Here is a 26,473-nt window from a genome sequence, read left to right on the forward strand (position 1 = left end):
TCGAACATTTAGGGCAATCTAGTCAACGAGCCTCAGCTCCTCAGGCACACGGGGGGTCAGTTTAGAGGTGCACCTAATGGCAAACCTGTTTGTCACCGATGTAACATTCATGGACACATTGCTCGTTTCTGTCAGGCATCCTGCCCTCTGAGAAGCTGTAGGCCAGTTTCCCCCCTATCCCCTGACAACAACACTAACCGGCTTTGTAAACTTGAGGCGCAGATGTTGCGGGCCGAACAGCAGCTGGATGAAAAGGCGATTGAGTGGCACAAGAAATTTGAGACGACCCGACTCCTGGAGATGAAACATAGCAGAGAAGTGGGTATTCAGAAGGAGGAACTCAGATCCTTGACAAATGTGGTAGAGGAACAAGAACAGTCCATCAGTGCCTTGGAGGATGACCACATTCAGGAGAGAAAGCTTCAGGAGGAGCGGCAGCTGCTTTGGGAAGGAAGGGAGGTGGAATTCAAGCGCCAGATGGAGCACTTTGAGAAACGACAGAATGAAATGTATGGTGCTCAACAAACTATAGACAGCATTCAGGGGCACTTGAACCGGAAAGAAGAAGTCTTGAAGAAGAACCAGCACCTTCTGTCAAGAACAAGACAAGAACAAGAGGACATGCAGACTTTTCAGCAGAAGCTTGAAATACTTCTAGAAGCTTCATTAGGTCACCTTCAACAGACAGAGCTTGACTCTCAGAGAGAAGCTAATGTCCGTGCACCAAGCCAAACCATGAAGACCAGGGAAGAGTGGTGGACGGTGAACGCCAAGATGGTCAAGTGTAACTTGCCATCGTCGGGCCGCCGATTTATTTGGAGGGGGTGGATTGTAGCCTGTGGAACTACTTGCTTGAGGGCACTCTCTGTTTTGATGTTTCTCTTCACTGTCTTATTCTCGTACATCGGTTACGTCATCATTAAGGGCTGGGAAGGGGCAGTGATTAAGACGGGCTTTTACAGAGATACCTGGGGTCCTTAGCCAGGTAACTCGTTCATGCGGCTAGCTCTGTGTTTGTGCGAGGCAGCGTGGTGGGTGCTGTGGCTCGTTTGAAGGTATGTCTTCATACGCTTATCGTGTAGCCTCTCTATCTCTATGTGCCAACCTATTATGTGGGTCTCTGTTTGTTTAGTTCGGGAGCCAACGCAGACGTGGCTGTGACTCGTGGTCCGAAGCGACGTTTTAATCTGCAGTGAACCAGTCAGACGGCACTAGTAGTGCATAGGTATGTGGAACCACCCCAAGAGTTTTGTTTGCACATCAACACTTGTGTCCTTACGGCACCGTATGCTTTAACTACAGGGGGTATGTGCAATGTATCATGTTTATTTATTAGATCATAAAGAGATGTGTGCAATGTATCGTGTTTATTTATTAAAGCATAATGAAATATGTGTATTATGGAATGTGAACATTTAACTGTTTGTTTGTTTGTTTGTTTGTTTTTAGACAACGCAGCTTCACAGTGTGCTAGCTGCTGTTCTTTTGAGAGTGTTTATTGGTATGTGTGTATGGTGTTGCTCAGGGAGTGCTACTCCGAGTGACTTGACTTTGATTTTCCCTCTAGCCTGGGGACTGTTGTATGTCGTGGTAAACGTGTTGTGAGTCCCAGGTTAGAGGGGTTTTCTTTCTTTTATGTTGTCCAGTGTTTTCCCCATAGTCAGGCCCTGTATTTGTCACAGCAGCCTTTACACACTGTAAGGAAGCCGGTCTCCGTAGTCTTTTCTTCACTGAATGAGTAGTGTTGCATTGCTGTGTAATCCTTAACTTAACTTAGCTGAGTGGTTCACCAAGTGAAGTTTGCAGTGTGTTGCCCTAAGGGTTGTGTGCACTTTATTCACGTGTGGTATCAAGACCGTAGCTTCCATTCCCTATTTAGCTTGACCTTTTACTGACGCCATTGACCAGCCAGTACAACCTCCTTCCTTGTATTAAATAAAGAATATACTTTTGTTCTTTCCTAAAGCTTACCTGTGTCCGTACACTTATTGGGGCAGAGTTCCCCTTGCTCTGACACTTATCATATCCGTTAGCTCAAGGGGTGGCGTAGTCAGCTGTACACTAGGGGGCGCTACATTATTGTTTAAGCCATGCTGCAGTACCAATCATTATTTGTGTTATTGTTATTGTTTAAGCCATGCTGCAGTACCAATCATTATTTGTGTTGTTGTTTAAAGCATGTTGCAGTATCAATCCGAGTAATCCTTGGGAGCCGTGGGAGTATTTTTAAACTCGGTAAAGGATCATACATTTATAGTCGACATATCCAAGTGGCGTAAGGCTTTATTTTTTATGTTAACAGCAAAGATCCAGAAACAATGACTACTGCTCAGGCACATGTGTCATTTTATGTGCATGAGTAGTCATTGTTTCTGGGCCTCTGGGTTTTTGTTGCTTTTATAAAAATAAAAGGGATAAGATGGCGCTGTAATAATCATGCTTACTTCCTTACATTTTTTAGTCCTTTTAATCAGTCAGCTGCATCTTTATTCCTTTAAAACAGTCAGCTGCATCTTTGCTTCCCTAGTATTTTGCCCTACAAATGTAATTTCATTTCTTTTAACTTTCTCTAAAAAGTTCAATGCCGGAACAATGGTTCATAGTTTTCAAACTTTTCTGAAAATATTGCTTTCACATTTTAAACAAAGTGCTGGCAGCAGCCAATTCAAATTCTGCAACTTGCAATTTCCACTGTGACCGTCCAATACACATGGAAAATAGCGCTACAACAAATATGCTTACAACAGTTTGACTGGGTGAATTTGAGAGTACCAATTAAGTATGCTCCGTGGATCAACATGGTGGAGGTGCCCAGTTCAAATCTGGACATTGGCTTGGCCTTCTGAACAACTCTAGCCAGGTCACTCATACTGATGCATCAGGGAAATTTGTTATTTTTAAGAATTCTTCAAATATCAGCAATTGCCAAAGTTGCTCCTTTCCCTAGTGGCTCAGTGGTGAGCTGATTGTCTTGCGATCCGAAGGTCTAGGGTACAAGTCCAATCCAAAAGTCTCAATTCTCAGTTTCAGGCTGGGACCTTCTGTTGTAACTGTGGCTCAGTCACAAATTCCTCATCGAAAAAATGTTTCCTTACTCATTTATATCTCCTCAGTCATTTTCACCAACCCTACACGTCTTTAACTGAGATCTAAACCCTTCACATTTGTATGTCTTTAACTGAGATCTCAACCCTTCACATTTGTATGTCTTTAACTGAGATCTAAACCCTACACATTTGTATGTCTTTAACTGAGATCTAAACCCTTCACATTTTTATGTCTTTAATTGAGATGTCAATCCTTCACATTTGTATGTCTTTAATTGAGATCTCAAACCTTCACATTTTTTATGTCTTTAATTGAGATCTCAAACCTTCAAATAGTTTTGTCTTTAATTGAAATGTCAACCCTTCACATTTGTATGTCTTTAATTGAGATCTTCATGTTCACTTCATCTTTTACGTAAGTAGCTGATATTTAAACAGAATGTGCAAAGGATATGATTTAGAAATTCCAAGAATTGCCAACTTTTGATGTAATTTTCTTATTATCCATGTCCAGGTACTTAAAAGATGATGGTGGTCTGAGAGTGGACCAGAAGTGGCACACCACCTGATTGACCAAAATCCATCAATAGACCAATACATGCAGCTATCAATAGACCAACACATCCACTCTATGGGAAATATCTCTATTGCAGTACATTTATTTCTGTAGCCTGCTGTTTTTTGCATGACTGCCACACATTCAAATGTGCCGTTGACTTAAACATGTGTCATATGCTACATCACAGCATTTGCAAATGCTTTTTCCTGGGAGAAGTGGTGCATTATCTGAAAAAAGTACAGGGGTGTCAACATTCTGGGCCATGACTGTAAACACAGTATGCATGACATGTTCCAGTAACACTGGTTTATCAACTACCATGTACACAAATCAATACTAATGTTCCAGTAACACTGGTTTATCAACTACCATGTACACAAATCAATACTAATGTTCCAGTAACACTGGTTTATCAACTACCATGTACACAAATCAATATTAATGTTGCAGTAACACTGGTTTATCAACTACCATGTACACAAATCAATACTAATGTTCCAGTAACACTGGTTTATCAACTACCATGTACTGTAAGATTACTTTCTATATTTAGGCTAATACCCTTAAATTAGGAGAGGTGGTATAGTTGTAGGTTGAACTCTCAATCAAGGCAGCTTGAAGCAGTTCGGATCAGAGCCAGATAAGGTTTATTGCAATAGTTACAGATACTCTAAGTACATTGCGAAACCTAAGTGTCTAAGCGTCTAAGCACGGAGCAGAGCCTAAGATTCGTGGGGCGCACGCAGCTGCGTGGATGGATCTCCGAGAGTCTTAAGGCGCGGATGCTGCTCTCGTGCTCCTGATGATGGTTCTGCCGTGGTGTTGATCAGGGAAGTGCTGTACAGCACACCCTTTAAACCGGCGGGAATACGTAACTCAAACAGAATGTATGACATCTCTACCAAAGTATCACACAAACACATATGAACACTTCATGAGCGCATCGATGCCCTTGCCCTTGGGCCTGATAGAAGGGGGGCCTTTGAGGAATGCTATACAGCACACACACACACAGAGAGGCCTAAGCAGGCATCTTATGAACACTGGAGCTGTTTCTCAGTGAGAACCATATGGTGTAGTTAGTATACTTATGGTAACCTATTAACCTTACAGGAATTCGGGGCCTCCATATTCTCTCTGGAGCGCCTGGTACGGCTGGTAACGTACAGTTAAGATCAGCACAGAAAATACTGGAATCTAACAGTACACATATCAATACTAATGTTCCAGTAACACTGTTTTATCAACTGCCATGTACACATATCAATACTAATGATGAAGTAACACTGGTTTATCAACTACCATGTACACATATCAATATTAATGTTGCAGTAACACTGGTTTATCAACTACCATGTACACATATCAATACTTATGTTCCAGTAACACTGGTTTATCAACTACCATGTACATACTGTATATTAATACTAATGTTCCAAAACTTTTTTTTAATTGTATGGAAGCATCTACCAAGACCTTAACCTTAATCTAGAGATTATAGCCAGTCATTCACATTTACATATCCTCTCACAGTCCAATGGATTCTCTTAGTATGTTCTGTTCGGGAAACTCCATTTGAAAATGTGAACACAACCAACAAATTGGTAAAAGATTAGCCAAATGCTTAATTTACTTCATTGTCATTCTCTTTTCACCACCACACCCCCACCTTGTTTCTTTGTCCAATGGTTAACTCCATTTTACAATGACAATTTTGCTTTTTAATAACATGCTGTTGGACTTGAACCGAACAAGTGACAAGACTGCTTGTGATCATTGCACAAATCAGAATCCCTGATGGTACCCTATGATTGGCTCAGAGTCTAATTCAACAACACAGCTTCTAAGCCATTTCACCTGATCCACACAGACTTTGCACTATGAGTGCATAGATTCAAGTAGAAATCCAGTCCAACAAACCTTGCACCTTGTCATTCATTTACAAAGTCCTACTGCATGCTCAGAGTGGGAGTACACTTTAGATATTTCTACAGTAATTCTTACAAGCTTAATCGATCAGCCTTGAAGTTGCTTTTTTCAACTCTTATGAATGGTAGAGTGAAGACCAAAAAGACACAAACCTGTGGTTTTGGGGATGATTGAGTATTCTGCTTTGAAACCTGGCTGCTGCATAACGCTGTCAGTGATGAGGTTAACCAGCATAATGTTGCCTGAGGAAACCACTTGTAGATGGTTAGTGGGAGGTCGCTGGCCACACTTCCTGTTAGAACCATGGAAGAATACCAGTATAAGACTACTTTACATTCAGTCCATTAAACACAAACCAGACAAAAACAAAACTCCTCTTCAAAATGCTGAATGCTGATATCCATACTGCAGTTTGTCTTCTCTCTCTCATCCCTTTTGCACTTTGTCTTCTCTCTCATCCCTTCTGCACTTTGTCTTCTCTCTCATCCCTACTGTACTTTGTCTTCTCTCTCATCCCTACTGTACTTTGTCTTCTCTCTCATCCCTACTGTACTTTGTCTTCTCTCTCATCCCTACTGCACTTTGTCTTCTCTCTCATCCCTACTGTACTTTGTCTTCTCTCTCATCCCTACTGTACTTTGTCTTCTATCTCATCCCTACTGTACTTTGTCTCTCCTCTCTCATCCCTACTGCACTTTGTCTTCTCATCTTTATGAATCTTTGTCTCTTCTCACAAAAAGGATTGGCGTGTTCTAGGAGTTTTACTGACTTGGTGATGGCTTGGGATTCATCTGGGCTGAGTGAGTCATAAATGAACACAAAGTCATTGGTGCAATCATCCTCCACATGGAAAAATGGGAACTTGACAAAGATGGCGGCGTCTTTAGGTGCTCGAATCTGCCACTGACAGCGCATACGTGGTGGGTACTTCTTTGGAAACTCTGGCGATTCGAAAGTCTTCACAGAAGAATCAGCTTCCAGGCGGAAGAAGCACTCCTCTGGGAGGAAAAGAGCATCATGGTGGATTAATCCAGTCTTTTGCCAAGGAATCAACACTTCAGCCTAAATCAACATTAACATTTATGAGAAGTAGAAAAGATGACAAGGTCTAGTGGATACACAACCTGTGGTTTTTGTGTGACTGCAGCAGGGCTTTGAACCAGAATTTTTTCCCAATTGGTTCGTTCCGAACAGAAACAGTATTTTAACGTTTCCGGTTTCGTTTCAACCCTAAAATTGACGTTCCTGAACCGGTTAGAACAAAAAAATAAAGTTCCTGAACCGGTTAATAGCGTTCCATGTCAGCTGCGGTACATACAAATAAGTAGGCTGATCATTAGGACTTTAAAATGATCTTATATGTCTCTATCCTGTCATTAAACCTTAAAAAAGCACTATAGGCTACATTATGTAAGCGACATAACTGTAATTCTGACATTTTGTTAGTATTATACATGAGTTAAGACAAGGAAAATGTATGCTATGTGGTTGGGCAAACAAAAACAAAACAGCATTTGGCCAAACCTCGTCAGGGCCTAATTAGTGCATTTTTGTCAACAGAGACAATACAAATATTACAAAACTACAATGGTATCTACAAAGCTACCATTGTGAATATTTAACTCATTAACACATGCCCAAAACCTTATCAGGGCCTAGAGGGAAATGAAAAAAGGATTCTGCCTATACTGCAACAGAATCAGTGGCGGTCCGTGCATTTCACGTCTAGGCCTTCAGCGATGTCCTACACGATGTTAAACTGAGTGAATCCACCTCTTAATACCATCACTATGACGCCATGGCTCTCGAACCATATATTTATACAGAAAGGCAGTATAAGTGAGCATTGCATCACCTTAACATAGTCGAGTACAACAGACTGTATTAATATTTTCCGGAGCATTTAAAATCAATACACCCGTATTAACAATACATTAAGAGTAGTGAACTCTCAGTTATATGATCGCTTGGCTATTACTGTCACAACTTAAAAATAAAAGGCAATTTTCAGAGATTAGTCTACAAAGTTTTAGTCCACCGAAAGTAGCCTATGTGAGCTTTAACAAGTTTGTCCACTAAACATCGCATTGTCCCACCTGCAAAGCAGTTTCATTAAACTTACCGGATTCTCACGATATCGAGTTTTTCTTGAAAGTTCCGTCTTGAAAATGGCGTTGTAATTGTTTCAAAAACTGGAATTATCAAGTTGGTGTAAACTAGTTTATTTGAGTTGGTTAATGTAATTATATTTAGTCTTACCAATTGAAACAACTAGCATAATAAGCATTGAAACCGATGTACTTTTCGCATTAGCCAACTAAACTGAGCACTGAAGCACTGCGTCGGTCTGCCTCAGTATCCAATCACTTGAGATTGAGTTCGAGAGACTGGTGGCTACAGCTTGTGCATAGATTTGATCCGATAAGGCTACTAGCTGGCGGTGTGCAGCAAGGTTCTCTATCTAAGTGAATCACCAATCATATTGCATTTGGGAATCTTGTGAAAGAACGAAAAAATAACGTTATTAACCGGTTACCATTATTTTAGGTAAACGATTCTGATCCGGAACATAATTTGTTTTAAAGTTTCTGGTTTCGTTTCTGTTCCAAGCAAAACATCAAACGTTTCTGGTTTTCGTTTTCGTTCCGTGAACCGGTTCAAAGCCTTGGACTGCAGCATTCATGAGATGGTTAAGATGGTTAATGTATTAATTAATTCAAAGGGGTTCCAAATTACCAGATATACCAATAATGAATGCCTTGCAATATGCATTATTCCATGCTTCCTGAAGACCTACGTACATTATCTATATTACACAATGCTTCATAGGTGACCAGCCAATCTTCTCTTAGTTTCAACAATGCAGAACTAAACAACCCCTGGAGCTATTAATAAAAAATGAGAACTTATGATTTAGACAATTCTTATTAATCATATTACATTTGACGCTGGATTTGTTACAAATCTAGATATCCATTTATCTCATGTTTAACCAGCATGTCTGACATTTTAAGCCTTATAACTTCAGGTAGTATCAGCGATTTAGAGAGGTTTTGTGTGGTGTGTTAAGTACATTTTCTTTGACCAAGAACATTGATCATTATGGTCCAAAATAAGGATGCACAAGGTGCAGTAAATGTCAGTTAGACAAGGTGAATTCAATAAAGTGAAATTTGGTTCAAAATGCTATTATAAATGTTGTAACTCTGGGCTAATTCAATATTTTTTTCAGTAAATTCAAAGCAAATAATCACTCGCATTCCATGCTGCGTATGTTGTTGTATGACATTTGGTGGTTGCAACTGAGCTGTATAACTGAGAAATGATTGTACATTTGTGTGTCTGTTTGGAGGTATGCATCACTTTCGTTTTACTGCCCAAACCTATTGCACCTATTACTGTGGATATTTCTGTACAGATTAGGTTGTATGAGAGGTGAATAAACCATCCCTGTTCCCCCCACAATGCAATTGTAGTTTTGGAGTAACAGAACGTCAAGGATTGCTAAGACACTGGCTCAGTCCTCTCCATAATTGTCCAAGTAGATCCAAAGTGGTCTTATGTGTCACATGGGTAACTTGAAAAAACATGTAGCTTTTAAAGGTACTAATCAGCACAAATGAATGAGATGGCTTTGGGGAGATTAGACAGTGATGTTGGTAGTTATGGTGACCAAGGCCATAGTTTAAACAGGTGGGGATTGGGGAGATTGGACAGTGATGTTGGTAGTTATGGTGACCAAGGCCATAGCTTAAACAGGTGGGGATTGGACAGTGATGTTGGTAGTTATGGTGACCAAGGCCATAGCTTAAACAGGTGGGGATTGGGGAGATTAGACAGTGATGTTGATAGTCATGGTGACCAAGGCCATAGCTTAAACAGGTGGGGATTGGGGAGATTGGACAGGGATGTTGATAGTTATGGTGACCAAGGCCATAGCTTAAACAGGTGGGGATTGGGGAGATTAGACAGTGATGTTGGTAGTTATGGTGACCAAGGCCATAGCTTAAACAGGTGGGGATTGGACAGTGATGTTGATAGTTATGGTGACCAAGGCCATAGCTTAAACAGGTGGGGATTGGACAGTGATGTTGGTAGTTATGGTGACCAAGGCCATAGCTTAAACAGGTGGGGATTGGGGAGATAAGACAGTGATGTTGGTAGTTATGGTGACCAAGGCCATAGCTTAAACAGGTGGGGATTGGGGAGATTGGACAGTGATGTTGGTAATTATGGTGACCAAGGCCATAGCTTAAACAGGTGGGGATTGGACAGTGATGTTGGTAGTTATGGTGACCAAGGCCATAGCTTAAACAGGTGGGGATTGGACAGTGATGTTGGTAGTTATGGTGACCAAGGCCATAGCTTAAACAGGTGGGGATTGGGGAGATTAGACAGTGATGTTGGTAGTTATGGTGACCAAGGCCATAGCTTAAACAGGTGGGGAATGGACAGTGATGTTGATAGTCATGGTGACCAAGGCCATAGCTTAAACAGGTGGGGATTGGACAGTGATGTTGGTAGTCATGGTGACCAAGGCCATAGCTTAAACAGGTGGGGATTGGACAGTGATGTTGATAGTCATGGTGACCAAGGCCATAGCTTAAACAGGTGGAGATTGGGGCCCCGCAGCCTCACTGACTGCAAGAGTAAATCTGGCATCTTTGCCAGCTCCCACTAGGACACTACCTCATGAATCTGATTTTAGAGAATACAAAGCAGTCATCAAAGCAAAATGTAGCTACTTTAAAGAATCTAAAATACAAACCATATTCTGGTTTGTTTTACCCTTTTTGGTTTACTGCATAATCCCATGTGTTCTTTCATTGTTTTGATGTCTTCAGTATTGATCTACAAAGTAGAACCTAATACAAATAAAGAACACTTAAGGTGTGTCCAAACTTTTGAACAGTACTGTATATAATGGTTACATTTCACTTTACTTAATGACAATTCTTTCGGATGTTTAGTTTATGTTCTTGCTATTATGTGACCCTCAAAATAAAACTCCCAATGTGTCACTCTTCTTTGGACACTATGTTTCAAGCTGATGTTAGTATCCTCTCTGCTGCTCAAGGGACACTGGCTGTCATGTGCCTCTTGTGTTTGTTTTGACATGTGCTCTTGGGTTGTTGTTATGCCATGTGTTTTCTGTTTTGTTCTGAGACTCCGCCCCACCTGCCCTCTGTCACTTCCTGGATTTCCCTGTCACCATCTTCCACACCTGTCCTGTTAATGAGTCTACTTATTGTCCTGATTAGTTTACCCTGCCAGCTGTTTGCTTCCAACCAATGACCTGTTTCCCCTCCAGTATTTAAGTTCAGTCTGCCCTTTGTTCCCTGTCTGGTCGTCACCAAAAGTATGTGTGAAAGACTCTGCCTGTTTGACCTGAAAACTGGAGTTCTGCTTAGTTTATTTGTGTTTTTCCTTCTGCTATGCCTGCTCTGAATTTTTGGATCTTTTGTGTGTTGACTTTTCGAGCTTTAGATTAACCTTTTTGTACAAAAAAATACCAGTTTTTTGCCTGCATTTTTTGGTCTGCTATTGGGTCTCTTTTCCCTCCGGACCTTAACAGCTGAAATGTAATGACATTAAGTGGCTCCTTGAGGACATACATAAGAAGGGAGCACTACTTACTTGCTCGAGGGTTCCTGGCCATCCTAGGGTCTGTGCCTACATAAAGCATACAAAGGACAATGACAAAGACAGAGAAATATGTTGATAATTGAGAGACTGACACAAAAAGCTAAACCAGTGAACCTTCTAGTAGGTCAGGGGTAAGACACAGGTAGATTCTGGAACTTTGTTCACCAAAAGGGCTTAGACTAATAGTACCTTACAAGTTTGGGAAGAGTGATGGTGAGATGCATTCATGAGAATGTGAGTGATGGTGAGATGCACACATGTTACTTCAATTAGAGGTTAGATTTTTGTAAATACATTTAGTCAGAAACCTAAATATGTTGTAGTCGATTTGGGTAGGAAGTTAAAAAGACTGTCCTGCAAGCATTAATCCTTACAACACTACCCATTCAATGGACATTTTGGTCATACTTACGTGACACGGTAATATCAGTGACAGTCAATTGCTTCTGAATTTGTCTGCCAAGTTGGATCTGTGAACTCAGTATTTCCATCATACGCTCCTCTGACACTTCTGGAAGCATCTCCAGATCTTCAGCAGGAATGTCAAACTGGACCCAGTGATAAGCCTTAATACCCTCACTAAAAAGAAAAGTACTGGTGAGCCTTTATTGTGATGTGGTCATCAGTTGCACATGAATGAAATGTGTTAAATTAAAACAACATTTATAACATAATAATTAAAAAATGTGTAGGTCCCTTATAAACAGTGCTGTAGTGGTAAAATTAGAGGTGGGTAAACTATGAATTTTGTGATCAGACAGACCTCGACACGAAGCAACGCAACACAAAGCGTCGCGACTCTGTAAGGCTGTCCTGGCTATATTCCATTATGTTATTAGTTAAAGTCTTACTGAATCAATGAGATTGAATAAGTGAGTTTGTAGTTTATTAAATTTCAAGAAAACAGTAAAGAAAAGTATGTGTAGGCCTCACAACAATGAAGGGGGTGGAGGGGGAGACAAAAGTAAGTAAATATAGGACCGAAAACAATATTAAGGCGTCTAGAAGCGTCTGAAAAGTATAATATAAAAAGAAACCATGCTTCAATTAAACACTTCCCCTGTTCTTTAACCATTGGAGAAACCTCCAATGTCAAGACAACAACACAATTCATAATGAAAGTAAAATACATATTTCTACTGATCTGTGCTATTAATGTATTTGTTGGATGATTCCAATCATTGTGAGCATTTATATAATCAAAATCGCTGAATTTGCGCTTGTCCTGTTCAAACTGACAGGAGACAGCGAGACGGTGAGGCAGCAATGAGCTGTGCCTCATCTCAGATTGCGCAACCCCTCGCTAATGGGGTGAGCTTATGCGTAGAAACTAGTCTTGCTGATCTGACATTAAAACGAAGTGAAAATACACGGAGGGAAGGTAAACAGTACCTCTGCCTATAGATGAATGCACATCAATGAACGTTTATGACTATGCCTCTGCCTAACCGGTCGGGTTTATGCTTGTTCTGCAGTCTCTTCTTCTAGACTTATATTTGACCTTGACCTCGAAAATGAAAGATTACATAGCTAAGCTAAAACACTTCACCTAGCAATTCACTTAGCTATGTCTAACTGCCTTGCAAAGAATCTGTCTACAATTTTTAATGAATTAGCTTATTATTAGCTATTTATCTACGGCGATATGCGTGTGGATAATTACTCATGCATCTTCAATTGCTGAAATAATGTACGTTTTATTAGGCCTATTTAGATGGGACCGGGAAGGCTGGCTTGTTACCTACATCATCGTAATTGCAAATGCGTTACTAATAGAGTTTGTCCCTGTTTTAATGCGATGTTGTCCGAACCAAAACAACGTTTAAAAACGTGAATTGATCTTATTCAGTCTTACTTTTTTACTTCAGGCCTTTTGAGGGCATCTTTGGGAGTTGGAGCACTCGATAGTCTCTTCAAAAATTGCATGATATCAATGGCTAATTAATCCATTCCGAGGTATGCAGGCATTTAAATTCACAACGTGTATGTGTTTACATAATTCCTGGGTCCTGATTGCTGTCGCAGCAAAGACACTGGTTGGTGGGTCACAGACAATAGTACAGCACAGATGAAAATGATGACTACATGACTCACAATTTGAAATGTAGGTGTTTTAAAATTACACCAAATTTATTTCTGATTATTCCAACGGCGGAATACAATGCCCATGGAACTTTGAGGTGCATAAACGCCATTTACAGGTGCGTAAACGATATTAAGAGGTGCGTAAATGCTATTTCCAAAATTCCAAAGGTGCGTGAACGGCGTTTACGTGCGTTTACCCTCCACTACAGCCCTGCTTATAAAAAACACACCATCAATTAATTACAATAAAATAGTTTAAAGTTACATGAAAAAGATGCCACAGACTTATTTATTTAATGTAACTTCAACATTATAGTGTTATGCTTTGATATGCATGGACATACCGCAAACACCATGACTACACTAGCACATGCACTAGCAACCACCTCAATTACCCTAGCAACAACTTAGCGACCACTATGACTACCTAGCATCGCCCCAGCAACCAGCATAGCAACTAATTAAATTACCAAAGCAACCACCATGACTACCATTACAATGCACTGGCAACCACCTAATTTACCTTAGCAACCACATAGTAACCACTTCAATTAATATATTGCAAATTTCTCTTGTATTGAGTGATATTGTATGATATATTGTAAAAATTGCCCAAGTCCATACTGCAGTTCTTGTCTTAATGTACATACTTAATTTAATACATTTGTATGTATTTCTTGGACACAGCTGTATTTGGTACAGTGTTTTATTCGAGATATATATATAATATATATTGTGACTTTCTCATGGAACCTACAGTATTAGCTAATGTCATGGAAAAAATCATAAATGTAAGCATTACAAAATCAGAAGAATTTGAGTCCTACCTGAAGGCTGAAATTACCGATTTGGTGAAGAACTTGGTAAGGATGGGGTCTTTCTTGTATGCTTGCGTCAACTATAGGTGTAGATCACAAAAGAAATATAAAAACAATGACTTAGGCCCATATTGTTGCTGGAAAGTCTGTATCCTGCTATAGTAAATATCACTAAGAATAAAAACACTCTTTTACATCTCATGGATTTACAAGGGTTTAACAATCAGCTATAGTGAAAGTTTAGGTATTAAGCAGTCACGTTTGTCTGAAGCAACTTTAAAAAAAATGTGATCAACGTAATAGTAATAACAGTGAGAGATTAATCATTATGTATATCTGTACACAAATCTGTGATCATATAATACATTTGTTTAAATAATGTATTCTTCAGAAAAAAAATCACTTTCAATTCACACTTAATATAGTATAAGTAAAAGTTTAATATTTAACTAATTTCAATGCATGCAGAGAAAGACACACAAAGGCGAAGGAAGGCAAAATTGAAGAGAAGAAAGGGGTGTGTAAAGACATAGAGAAAGAACGGGAGACAGATAAAGAGAGACAGCATGGAGTGTGAGACTAGAAAGGTGAGAAGGACATAAAGAAAGATAGATAGAGAGTGACAGAGAGAGCATGAAAGAATGATAAAGATGTAAGATTGAAGGGTTGAAAGATAACTTGAAAGTCTGTGTCTGACCTGAAGAAGAAAAAGTGTGGGACAGAGCAATAGAAAGATAAAAAGGACTAGTGGATATGCTTAATAGACAGGTTGAAGAAAAAGAGTGAAGAGAGTAAAGATGGAAAGTGGAGAACAGAAAAATGACAGAAAACGACAGAAAAATAGTGTGTGAGAAAGAGGGAGAGGGGAAGATAGATAGAAAGATAAACAGATGGAAATAAAACAAATAGTAAAGTACTCCTAGTTATATATTTTTAATGAAAGGGACAGAAACAAGGGAGTCTTCATATTGAAAGTTGGGTCATTCCATGGCATTCCATCTATCCATCACACCATCTCAGAAATGGCTGATCATTTTCCCTTGACAAATACACTCTAAGATGACATATCCTAAATCTTGAGATTGCTACTCCAAAATGTTCAATTTAGAATTGATTTAGTGCTTGTGATGATTACCTTTAAAGTAAGCATTTTTTTCAGTCACAGGCATTTTTCGGATCTTTGGAGCTGAGTAACTTAGCCTGCAAAATGTCAGGGCCCTGGTCGTATTTATTGCCGGTTCAACATTTCCTGTAGATTTTCCTATTTTATGCTGGATGGAATGGCTGAACAGAAAGAGGTCCAAACATTGCTACAATATTTGTCTAAACCACAGAAAACAGCAATAGTTATTCCTAGGCTTATTTGTATTTTATTATACGGCTCTTCAGAATGTTCCAAAAAGTACCGTTGATTTGAATGGGCCATCCCAACGTTAAAAAGATATTGACCGCTGTCATTGGCAACGGGTTTTGTACTTCTAATTCACATCTTTCATATCATTCTGCAAGAAGTCCGGTTATTTAACGTAACAGACTCATGGTAATTTGAAGTCAGCAAGTAATGGGTTGCTACGCAACACCTGCAACTTCAAAGTTCTATTTGCTTGAAGAACTATTTATTTCTAAACGGGAATCATGAAACGGCAACTAAATCATTAAAAAGAGGTATGTAGGAGGAATGTCTTCTATCGTCTTGGCAAGTAACCGTATAATAAGCGGGATAATGTATTGTCCGTCGGTAAATCCCTTCAGGACGAAACAACACCCTTCCGCTGCGCGTCGGGGTGCTGTTCGCCCCGTCGGGATTTATTTTTGGATGATGACCTCCGGACAATACATTATCCCTTACATAGTGCATGCAAAGCACAGTCACCCTAGCAATCACCTCAACTACCATAGTAATAGCCTAGGAACCACCTCACCTACCACACCAACACCAACCAACCTTGGGTACCATAGTGACACCCTAGCAACTATTTATTTTGGATATGACCTTGCAGGCACTCTGATAATAACAACAAGCCTATGAATAACAGTACAGTGCATTGTTTTGCAAGGGGTAACCTGAAAACACATACCACTGACAAGACAATACGTTGTTTGGTACTGTGGGAGCACAGTGATTGATAATGCTCATTGTAGAGATTCTAGAGATTCACTAAAAGGATATGCATTTACTCACAGTTTCTTCCAACGTGTTTGCCACATCTTCAAATTGACTGCTGTTGGGATCCTCTAGAGTATCCTTATATGGAATTCCAGACAACTGCATGTGACCACTGAAGACCCTCACCATTGGTTTCCTCTTCTGGCTCAGAGTAGCACCCTCCTCAGTATTATCTTTGCCTGATCACATGCATGTGTGTACATTAATGATACCCTTAGTTGAAGTTTAACATAAAATGACAAATGTCACACTTGAAACGTAATTGGTAATACGAATGTATCTCATATAATGATGATCTTTCAAACCTAATCGCTTCATTGTTGAATCAAATAGCGTTTGACCTCTGTGACAAAGGCCAATAAAACAAAAAAAAAAGAATTGCTTACCTCTGAAAATCCAAATGAGCAGCCCTGAAATGGCCCCAATAACCAGAAGTGTTAGGATGATACCCAACACAACGATGACCCTCCGCTTAGATGTCACCTTCTCTTGATTTGTCAGAAAAGTGACATGCTCATGTTGTTCCTAGAGAAAAAATAGATGTTATTTAAGCAAATAAAGGTTTAGCTATCAGGAAGTTGCTATACATGCTACTGAGGTGTCATTAAACAGAGAGATCCGATAAGGTGTAATCAACATTACACACCCACTCAATGGATGAAGTAGAAAAAAAGAGATAGCAAGACAAAAAAAATGACAAAGGAAAACGTTGCTTTCAAAATGGCACAAGTGAGCAAAAGACGGTGCTTGGACCAGGGGTTAATATTGTGCCAGAGGTCACCAGGCTGAAGCTGAGCTCCACCCCCTGCCATTCAAATGGCTCTCCCTCCCAGAGCTCAGCAGCTCCGCCTCCTTCAGTATCACAGCATTACCAACTCACATACCACTTGTACTGTACAATTGTTTCCTCACAAATCCCAATTGAACCCCTAACTTGGACTACATCTGCCATTGTTTCTGGGGGCTCCCCTTATGCATGCATCAGATTCGCTACATGGATTACACCTGCTTTTAAAACATTTCACTGCAAAACAGACATGTGATCTCACCAGTTTTCCACACATACAACCAAACACGTAATGAGTCCCTCCTTACACATCTCCTCCGACTGTTTCATCTGAAACTCGCACTTTTTCCTCTCCACTCCCATGAATACTTTATGCAGAAGTAGGAACACCACAATGAGCGCTCCTTTAGTCCACAGGATACCTGATAGCCTGTGTTTGTCAATGAGCAATTCAGTTGTCTGGTCAGATTTGTCATCATAACAACAAATGAATAGCTTAATAACCTGTTAGTTTAAGAATAGATTTCAAGATGATTCTACTAGTCTATAAATCACTCTATAGTCATGCACCTGAATATATAACAGACATGCTCTCAAGGTACACACCCAGTAGATCCCCGAATGAACTCCTAACCGTTCCAAAAGCCAGGACAAAGAGACATGGAGGAGCAGCTTTAAGTTTCTATGCCCCCAGCCTTTGGAATTCTCAGAATGGCTGAAACAGTGGAGACCTTTAAACAGGTATTTAAGACATACCTCATTGGTCTCGCTTATACTCACTGTAACATTTATCTGTTTACTAACCTCTGGAAAATGTGGGTCCCTTTACAGGTGTTTCACATCAGGTATTATCATTGAATAGCAAGTCTTTCTTGATATTGTTTCCCCCACACTGAGTCTTGCCCCATCCTATGATGATGGACACACTGCTGAATGTACTCTTAAGCTCTGAGTCTCCTAAAGCAATACCAGACTCAGTAGGCCTGGTTCAATTGTGAGCCAATTTTGTGCAGAAAATGTACTGAGAAAATAGCATGGTAATGAGTTGGTGATATTTTTTACATTCTAGTAAGCACTGGTAAAAGCGCTTGCTAACAACCTCCTACACACATCGCAAAACATGCCGACTTAACACAAGTTGGTCTTTCACTTTTAGAAATGGTTGGACTAGTCAATGGATTTCAGGGAGTGAGTTATTTGGGGCCAGGCCTTGTGTGTGATAACATCAGATGCATACTGTGCACATATGATTTGAAAACTTTATGAAAACATAAATACAGAACTGTTGTTAGATTCTGTTTTCTAGCTGCGGCTAATTTAACTTAGCTTATAGGCTGATATAACAACATGACAACATGACAGCATCGTAACTGCAGACTTATGCACAAGCATCATCTGTTATCAGTAATTATGGTCTTATATTTGTCACACTTCTATCATCTCAAGTGGCATAAGCTAGTTGAATGAGTGATGCTGGCTGTATGAGTTTTGAGAATAGAAGAGTTGAAGGCTAATTGAGTGTAGCAGTGGGTCAGTGGATGAGTGGCAGGCTCTCCTGTCTCTAATAGATGCGGTGCACATATTGACTAAACTGCAGATTTCACTTCATCACGTCAAGTTCAAGATAAATACTGCAATAAATGCAAACCTATTAGGTTAACTCACAAACGTTGTACCCATAGCTCATTTTTGAGTAGCAAGCTTAATATAGGCCTAATGTTAGCCGAATATAAATATTTTGAACTATTGTTACAGCCAAGTGGCTAATGTTTATTTTTTTTTTAACAAGATCAAAATGCAGCATTTCATTTCCTAAATTAGAATTACAACTACACAAACTTTAAACTGACCCTCTCACTGTAATGTAACTCTCAAATTTGAATTGATTTTCTTGTACTGTAGTTGGAGACATGTTTCACCACTAGGATTTCTATACTCTTAGTGATACTGAGTCAAGTGACTCAAAGGACTCCTTTACCCGGATCTGATTAGTGAGGGACTCAGAATAACTTGAGTCTGTTAACTGAGTCTCCGCACTCTACATCATAACTACTGTATTTACAAGCCAAGATGAAAAAAATAACAGCTTCGTAGAAGGATGTTACCTTGTTTGTAGACCTGTAGTTTTCAAAATCTATCTATAAATCCAGGAATCTCTGTGTGGGTGTCAGTCTGTCTAGGGCGTATCTCCCTGACGGTAGTTAGGTTAGTTATGAGATTTCGCATGTAGCTTACGCATGTCATGAACCTGTGCATCCTTGATTTTGAAGAATTTTGAATTCATAGTTCGCGAGATATTTGTATTTTACCGTTTCCCGTAGGCACTAATGGGTTATCGTTTCCCGTAGCAAGTCCCACTGTGCACCGAAATGACGTCAAATCGAACATAAACGCGTAGCGGTATTAAAACTATCCTGCCTTCACTCAAAGTTCAGAATAGCTTTGGATACGATAAGGAGGTCCGCATTCAAATTCTTCTTGGTGAACAGATACAGACTTTTGCTCAGGTAATCTTAAAACAGTGATTGATTTTATCTATTCGTTTATTTTTGAGCTTCTTTATATTAAGTTTCAAAGTAATGTCTAGAGTTGTACAGTCATCTAACAGACAGGGAATAATAATCAAAAATATTCATATTGTTTATTAGTATAGCGTATTTTTACAGTACATTTCTGCACTTATTCGACTTACAACTTGGCAAACTCATAAGCATGGTTGAAATGTAACTGTGATTACAGCACTTATTCATGGCATATGCAAAACGCATGAATTTTAGCGATGTGAATTATGTCATAGTCATAGAACAGTCGTCGTCATAGATGTTACCCCAGCTGATGCGTATGGGCCTGGCATGTAACCAACTCTCATTACCATGTTAAGTAGTATATTGTAGTTTGATGTATTTGTATAAGAGTTAGCTTTCTATTCAACGTTGCCGGTTAGCCTAGACCAGTGACCATGTGTTCATGGCATGCATCTACTGACGCAATGAGAGAGGTTTTCCGATGTATTAGTGTCCCGATGTATCTGTTATAATTCGTGTGTACTTTGTTTTCTCATTATTGCAATATTATAAACCTCAGTCAGTTATTGTTAGATTTAGTGTTGATGTGTGGGTGACAGTCATGACTGTGACAGTGACAGTGTATTTGTATATGTACATTTATGGAAATACGGAACAAATCGCGTCCCGTATTGGCTCAAATGTTATGCTAATTCGCAACAATGTGTCCTGTCAACTCACTCGCAGCTAGTTGACGGCTGGTTGAATAAATCCGTAATTCTTGTACATTTTGATGCACTTTCCTCCAGCATCCTCCTCTTTTTCAGTCTCGCCTTTTTGCCCCCTCCTTTCTCCTTTCTCTTATGTCCCTCCATCAGGTCCGCTTCACCTGCTCTCTCTCCCTGATAGCCGCTAATTTATCTCCCTAGGTTCACTTGATAAAGGCAGAACCATAGACATGTATAGGTAGACACCGCCTCCACTGCTTCTCGGTGAAACGCGTCGCCGCCATTTTGGGAAAGGAGCTCTCTGCCGTCAGAGGTCTGTCAGACGTGTCAAACTAGCGCAAGTTGCCAGGAGCTGCGGTTTATCTGGATAAAAATCACGATAACCTTTTACATTTCGCAACCAATTTCATGGAGTATTCAAGGGTTTATGCTCTACGTGAAGTGTGTGAAAAAGATTTGCCTCTACGTTACTTTGAATCTCGCTAGTTTAATCGCCAGTCATACATGTGCATGGGTCTATAATAAACGCTCACTTTTCTTGCAAAGCTCGTGCATTTTGAAAATAATCTATAAACCAATCGAAATAGTGCTTCTTTAGTTACTACGTATTGACCATCATTAAGAGAAAGAGCATACATCAAATAGTGAGAAACTGGCAGTCAGTGTGTTTTTCATAGTTTAATAGTTCCTTTTCAAGTATGTGCATTAAGAAACCTTGAACAGTGCAATTGGCAATACACAGTTATTTCACAAATCAACATTACATAAAAAAAAGCTATATATTTCTATAGCAGTAAAAATATACACATCTCAATATATACATAGCCTACACATCTCAATAGTTGAACTGTAATATAAATAACATAGCATATATATAATACAATATAATATAATGACTCAGTATAATGTGCAATGGAATAACATATATATGATATATATAATATGTGATACAATATAATATATTTTAAGTATAAGTATATATTCATATTATAATATATATATATATATATATATATATATATATATATATATATATATATATATATATATGTGTGTGTGTGTACATTTGTACAATTTGACATAATATACAATCATGCTCTTAACATTTTCAGATCTATGCAGTGCAATTGACACAATATATAATTGTGAAATAACTGTGTATTGCCAATTGCACTGTTCAAGGTTTCTTAATGCACATACTTGAAAAGGAACTATTAAACTATGAAAAACACACTGACTGCCAGTTTCTCACTATTTGATGTATGCTCTTTCTCTTAATGATGGTCAATACTAGTAACTAAAGAAGCACTATTTCGATAGTTTATAGATCTTCTCAGTATTTTCAAAATGCACGAGCTTTGCAAGAAAAGTGAGCGTTTATCATAGACCCATGCACATGTATGACTGGCGATTTAACTAGCGAGATTCAAAGTAACGTAGAGGCAAATCTTTTTCACACACTTCACGTAGAGCATAAACCCTTGAATACTCCATGAAATTGGTTGCGAAATGTAAAAGGTTTTCGTGATTTTTATCCAGATAAACCGCAGCTCCTGGCAACTTGCGCTTGTTTGACACGTCTGACAGACCTCTGACGGCAGAGAGCTCCTTTCCCAAAATGGCGGCGACGCGTTTCGCCGAGGCAACGGGCTGAAACAGTGGAGGCGGCGTCTATCTATACATGTCTATGGGCAGAACGATACGCATTTCCCATGAGCCTTTGCTCCGACCATTCTACATTCAACAAAAAAACGAATTAAATCGCTGGCCAATTTATATTTGTGGTCATGAAAGTAATGGAGCGTCTGAATAAAAAGAATTACATCAATATAGGAGGCTAAACAAAAATCAGAAGGTTGGATTAATGGGAGTGAGTTTGACACACACCATAGGTGTGATGTACAGAGACAAATAGTGCTATAAATTGTGGTTGGACGGCTGTACCGTATAACTCTTGGAGAACTTAGAGATTTTCACGGGACCATGATTTGACATACATGCAGACTCGATGGGCCGCTCATGAATTTGACACGACGGCTGCGGAGGCCAGTCTGCAGGCTGGTTCTCGAGAGATTATTGGCCGACTGGCCCAAACACACGCACGCAACCACCCATGTTTTAAGGCCCTTGCATGCTTCTAAAGGGAGCATGAATTGCTAGGTGCTTACGCGTTGCGTTGGGGGTGTTGCCAAGCAATTCACACCTAGAACAATAGGCTTGCGTAAAATGGCGCAAGTCTAGAAAAAGGGGCCGACGCACGCAAGACGTAAAAAGTTGCGCAAGGGTCGCGCAAGGGGCTTGCGAGGCCTCTTGCGCTTACGCTTACGTAACTGAGCATAAATCGGCCTTTAAAGGCTGATTCATGCTTCCTTACGTAAGCGTAAGCGCAAGCGCAAGAGGCCGCGCAAGCCCCTTGCGCGACTTCTTACGTCTTGCGTGCGTCGGCCCCTTTTTCTAGACTTGCGTCATTTTTTACGTAAGCCCTTACGCGAGCCTCGCAGCCTGCATTCTATCAACGAATGATACGAGATGAGGTTACTAAAATATTCTGCATGTCTACTCAGTTTTACAGTGCTTCCCAAGTAAAGGTTTGAAAATAACTTCAAGCTTCAGACTTTCTGTTAGGGAACCTGTTATCTATCTGCAGAGCAAATGTCAGGCTCATACAAAAGCATTAACGTGAATTACTTGATGCTAATACCTAGCGCGGTGTCTAGAGGATTTTCCATATACGTTAGCATTAAGCTAACGTATTTTCTACCACAGTTAAACATGCGATACTATGTGATTGTTTTTAGAAAACTAATGTTACGTGATGAGATTACTCAAATGTAGTCTGCATGTCTGCTCAGTTTAACAATGCTACCCAAGCAAAGGTTTGAAAAGAACTGCAAGCTTCAGACTTTCTGTTAGGGAAACAGCTTTCTATCTGCCAGGCAAATGGCAGGCTCATGACAACACGCGCAACCTTTGGGAGCATGAACTGCACCGAGTAAATTTTGCGCAACCGTTAACCCCCAACGCTGTAGCAAGCAGCCGCCTTTAAGGCTGATTCATGCTTCATTACGTAAGCGTAAGCGCAAGCGCAAGAGGCCGCGCAAGGCGCGACTTCTTACGTCTTGCGTGCGTCGGCCCCTTTTTCTAGACTTGCGTCATTTTTTACGTAAGCCCTTACGCGAGCCTCGCAGCCTGCATTCTATCAACGAATGATACGAGATGAGGTTACTAAAATATTCTGCATGTCTACTCAGTTTTACAGTGCTTCCCAAGTAAAGGTTTGAAAAGAACTTCAAGCTTCAGACTTTCTGTTAGGGAACCTGTTATCTAGCCTGGTGACACCAGCCTACGTATTTCCGCCTGAATTGATTTCAAGCTCATACTCAGTCTGGCCCAGCCCCATTGACAATCGTTTCCAGAACTCAAAATTTTGCCGGACCAATCAGCGAACAGTTCAGAGCTGTGACGCAAAACTCCTTGCCGAGTTGCATGTAGTCCAGCCGAGTTTGTAGTTTAACAGTATAGCAAAAATTGCTACGGAGGAAGAGACACGAAAAGCTATCGGAGAAGTTGTCTCAACTCTCGAGAACATCAGAAAATTAAAAGGAGAACAAGAGTATTTTCTTGTAAGTTTTATGATTGGAAAGGACGTCGTAGCTCTTCTCCCAACTCGCTTTGGGAAGAGTTTAATCTACCGAATGCTTACTAAACGTTGCTGATTGGTTAAGGGAACTCCAATGATTTTAAACCTCAAGATAAGCACCCGCCCATCTCGGAAACCAAAATGCATTGGGTTGGCCCAGACTGACTGACGGAATTAAATGGAGTCACAGTCTGGTAACGGCCAGGCTACCTGTTATCTATCTGCAGAGCAAATGTCAGGCTCATACAAAAACGTTAACGTGAATTACTTGATGCTAATACCTAGCGCGGTGTCTATAGGATTTTCCATATACGTTAGCATTAAGCTAACGTATTTTCTACCACAGTAAAACATGCAATACTATGTGATTGTTTTTAGAAAACGAATGTTACGTGATGAGATTACTCAAGTGTAGTCTGCATGTCTGCTCAGTTTAACAGTGCTACCCAAGCAAAGGTTTGAAAAGAACTTCAAGCTTCAGACTTTCTGTTAGGGAAACAGCTTTCTATCTGCCAAGCAAATGGCAGGCTCATGACAACACGCGCAACCTTTGGGAGCATGAACTGCACCGAGTAAATTTTGCGCAACCGTTAACCCCCAACGCTGAACCAAGCAGCCGCCTTTAGTCAGACACTTGGAATTAGTTTGTGACTGACAATCCTTGAAAATACACTTAAGAACGTAGTTATAGCCTAGATACAGAACTCATCCAACCATTTAGATTGTTAGCCTTCCAAGTTAGATGATAACCTTGACCAGTGTGAATTGAACCATCAATAACAGCGATCGACGTCTGCCAACACTACAGAATGCATAATTCCTACGGGCACTGCACTAGTCTTTGTAATTGAAATAAAAATTAAGCAATTATTATAGCGAAATTCAACAAAAAGGTGGTCTGTTTTGGATTCAATGTTTTGAATAGATTTGCTGACGCATTGGCTATAGACTAGGTGTAGTCCTAAGGATTGTAGGCTTTAGATCTAAAGCACAGCAATTTCAGACCAGGTAGACCTATCGAACTTTTTGTAAAAGGCCGTGTCGTGCGTGAACTAAGCTATAGATGAACAATTTATTTAAGTTATGAACTTGTATGAACTGTGCCTTGCAAACAAGTTTAACTTGCCGTTTCTTCAACGACCTTTTTTCTCTCGATTTGACAGCTATTGATTCGGTAGCCTTCCTTAATACTCAAATATATTTTCTTCATGACACTAGCAGGCTGGAAAAATGCTTTTCTCCACATACATAGACGCTTAGTACAGCAAGTAGCCTACAAGCATTGATTAGGATACAGCCTACCTGATTAAACTGTGCAGAGCTCATTTTCCGTAGCGTAGTATAATCCAGGGTGTGTGACCTGTAGGCTAGTCTACCTGGAAAGTAGGATACAATGAGTCTAGGTTTCTGCCGTGAGGGCTTGATGGATACAAAATATATGGCCAAAAACGGCCCTCAACAAACCGGGTAGCGTGTCAATTTACTTTACCACTTTAGCCCTTTTCACTCAAGCAAAATGAAAAAAATAGCCAACCAGACTTTCATAAGCTTCCAGGTCCTTGCTTCTTCCACGCCCAAACGAGGCGGTTGAGCCTGACCCTCAGGTGAGAGACAAACAGGTATGGCAAGATTCCTCACCTCGGTTCTTTTTCGTCTCGACATTATGTAGAATAGCCTTATCAATTGTGTGCTACGTTAAGTATGATAAATACATTACGTTAGAATTCAATCAGATCACACAGGAGAACATGACCACTGAAGATAAGACTTTAAAACCTTAACACTCATGTGGGGCTCTCTGATGTTTTCTTGTAAATATAGCGCAATGCCTGTAGCATACCCTCTGGCTGCCTAACTATTATTTCCCTGAGTGATTTAGTGACTGTATGTGGGTGCGCACCTGTGTCTTCTCAATTAGATGTGGGAGTTCTACGTTTGATTCTTTTCAGAGCTGAGAAGAGTACACTGATAGTGAAACGGGTTTAGCTTCGAGCGAAGGTGTATTAACTTATTTATTTGTCGTATATATTATATTATTTATATTATTCTTTATTTCAGACACCAAGTTCCATATAAAGTAACAGACATACAATTATAATACATAAATAAAAATAGAAATAGAGCAAAACAAAAAGATACAACACACATAATACAGTGCATTAAAAAGTATGAAGACATTTGTGCCAATGTCGTCTTAAGTTTGAGGTAAAGCGATAACAGCTCTTTAGAGGGTTGACCAGAGCCTCTACTATGCAGTTTTCAGACTTGTCCAGTCGACACATGAAGCCATACATCAGTTTTCTCAAGAGCGCCTCACAAGTTGGTACGTGCTTAGAAACAAACAACTGACTAGCACTATGCCACCTAGGCACATGAAGCAGCAATCTAAAAGCATCATTGTAAGCTACTTTCAGTCTCTGTATACTCCTTTTCCTGTAATTAGACCACAAATGAGCAGTGTACATTGGTGTTATGTAGGTTCTAAACAGGGAACATTTAACCGAATCTGAGCACTTGGAAAACTTTCTTAATAACATATTGGCCTGAGAATATATTTTGCAGC

The 26,473-nt window shown here is 39.9% G+C and overlaps 1 protein-coding gene across 1 annotated transcript in view; it reads right to left on the reverse strand.

The window, feature by feature from the left end:
- st14 (ST14 transmembrane serine protease matriptase) overlaps window positions 1-25,236 on the reverse strand; it is a gene marked incomplete at both ends in the record, with an annotated part of 73,489 nt that extends 48,253 nt beyond the window's left edge. The window contains 8 exons of the mRNA XM_080850862.1: window positions 5,688-5,827; window positions 6,305-6,533; window positions 11,173-11,208; window positions 11,594-11,760; window positions 14,094-14,164; window positions 16,267-16,430; window positions 16,638-16,776; window positions 25,213-25,236. Coding sequence (XP_080706988.1) covers window positions 5,688-5,827; window positions 6,305-6,533; window positions 11,173-11,208; window positions 11,594-11,760; window positions 14,094-14,164; window positions 16,267-16,430; window positions 16,638-16,776; window positions 25,213-25,236 — 970 coding nt within the window. The remainder of the gene's footprint in view (window positions 1-5,687; window positions 5,828-6,304; window positions 6,534-11,172; window positions 11,209-11,593; window positions 11,761-14,093; window positions 14,165-16,266; window positions 16,431-16,637; window positions 16,777-25,212) is intronic.
- Window positions 25,237-26,473: the final 1,237 nt, after the last annotated feature.

The sequence above is a fragment of the Sprattus sprattus genome, assembly GCF_963457725.1.
Source record: "Sprattus sprattus genome assembly, chromosome: 14".
Classification (NCBI taxonomy): Eukaryota; Metazoa; Chordata; class Actinopteri; order Clupeiformes; family Clupeidae; genus Sprattus; species Sprattus sprattus.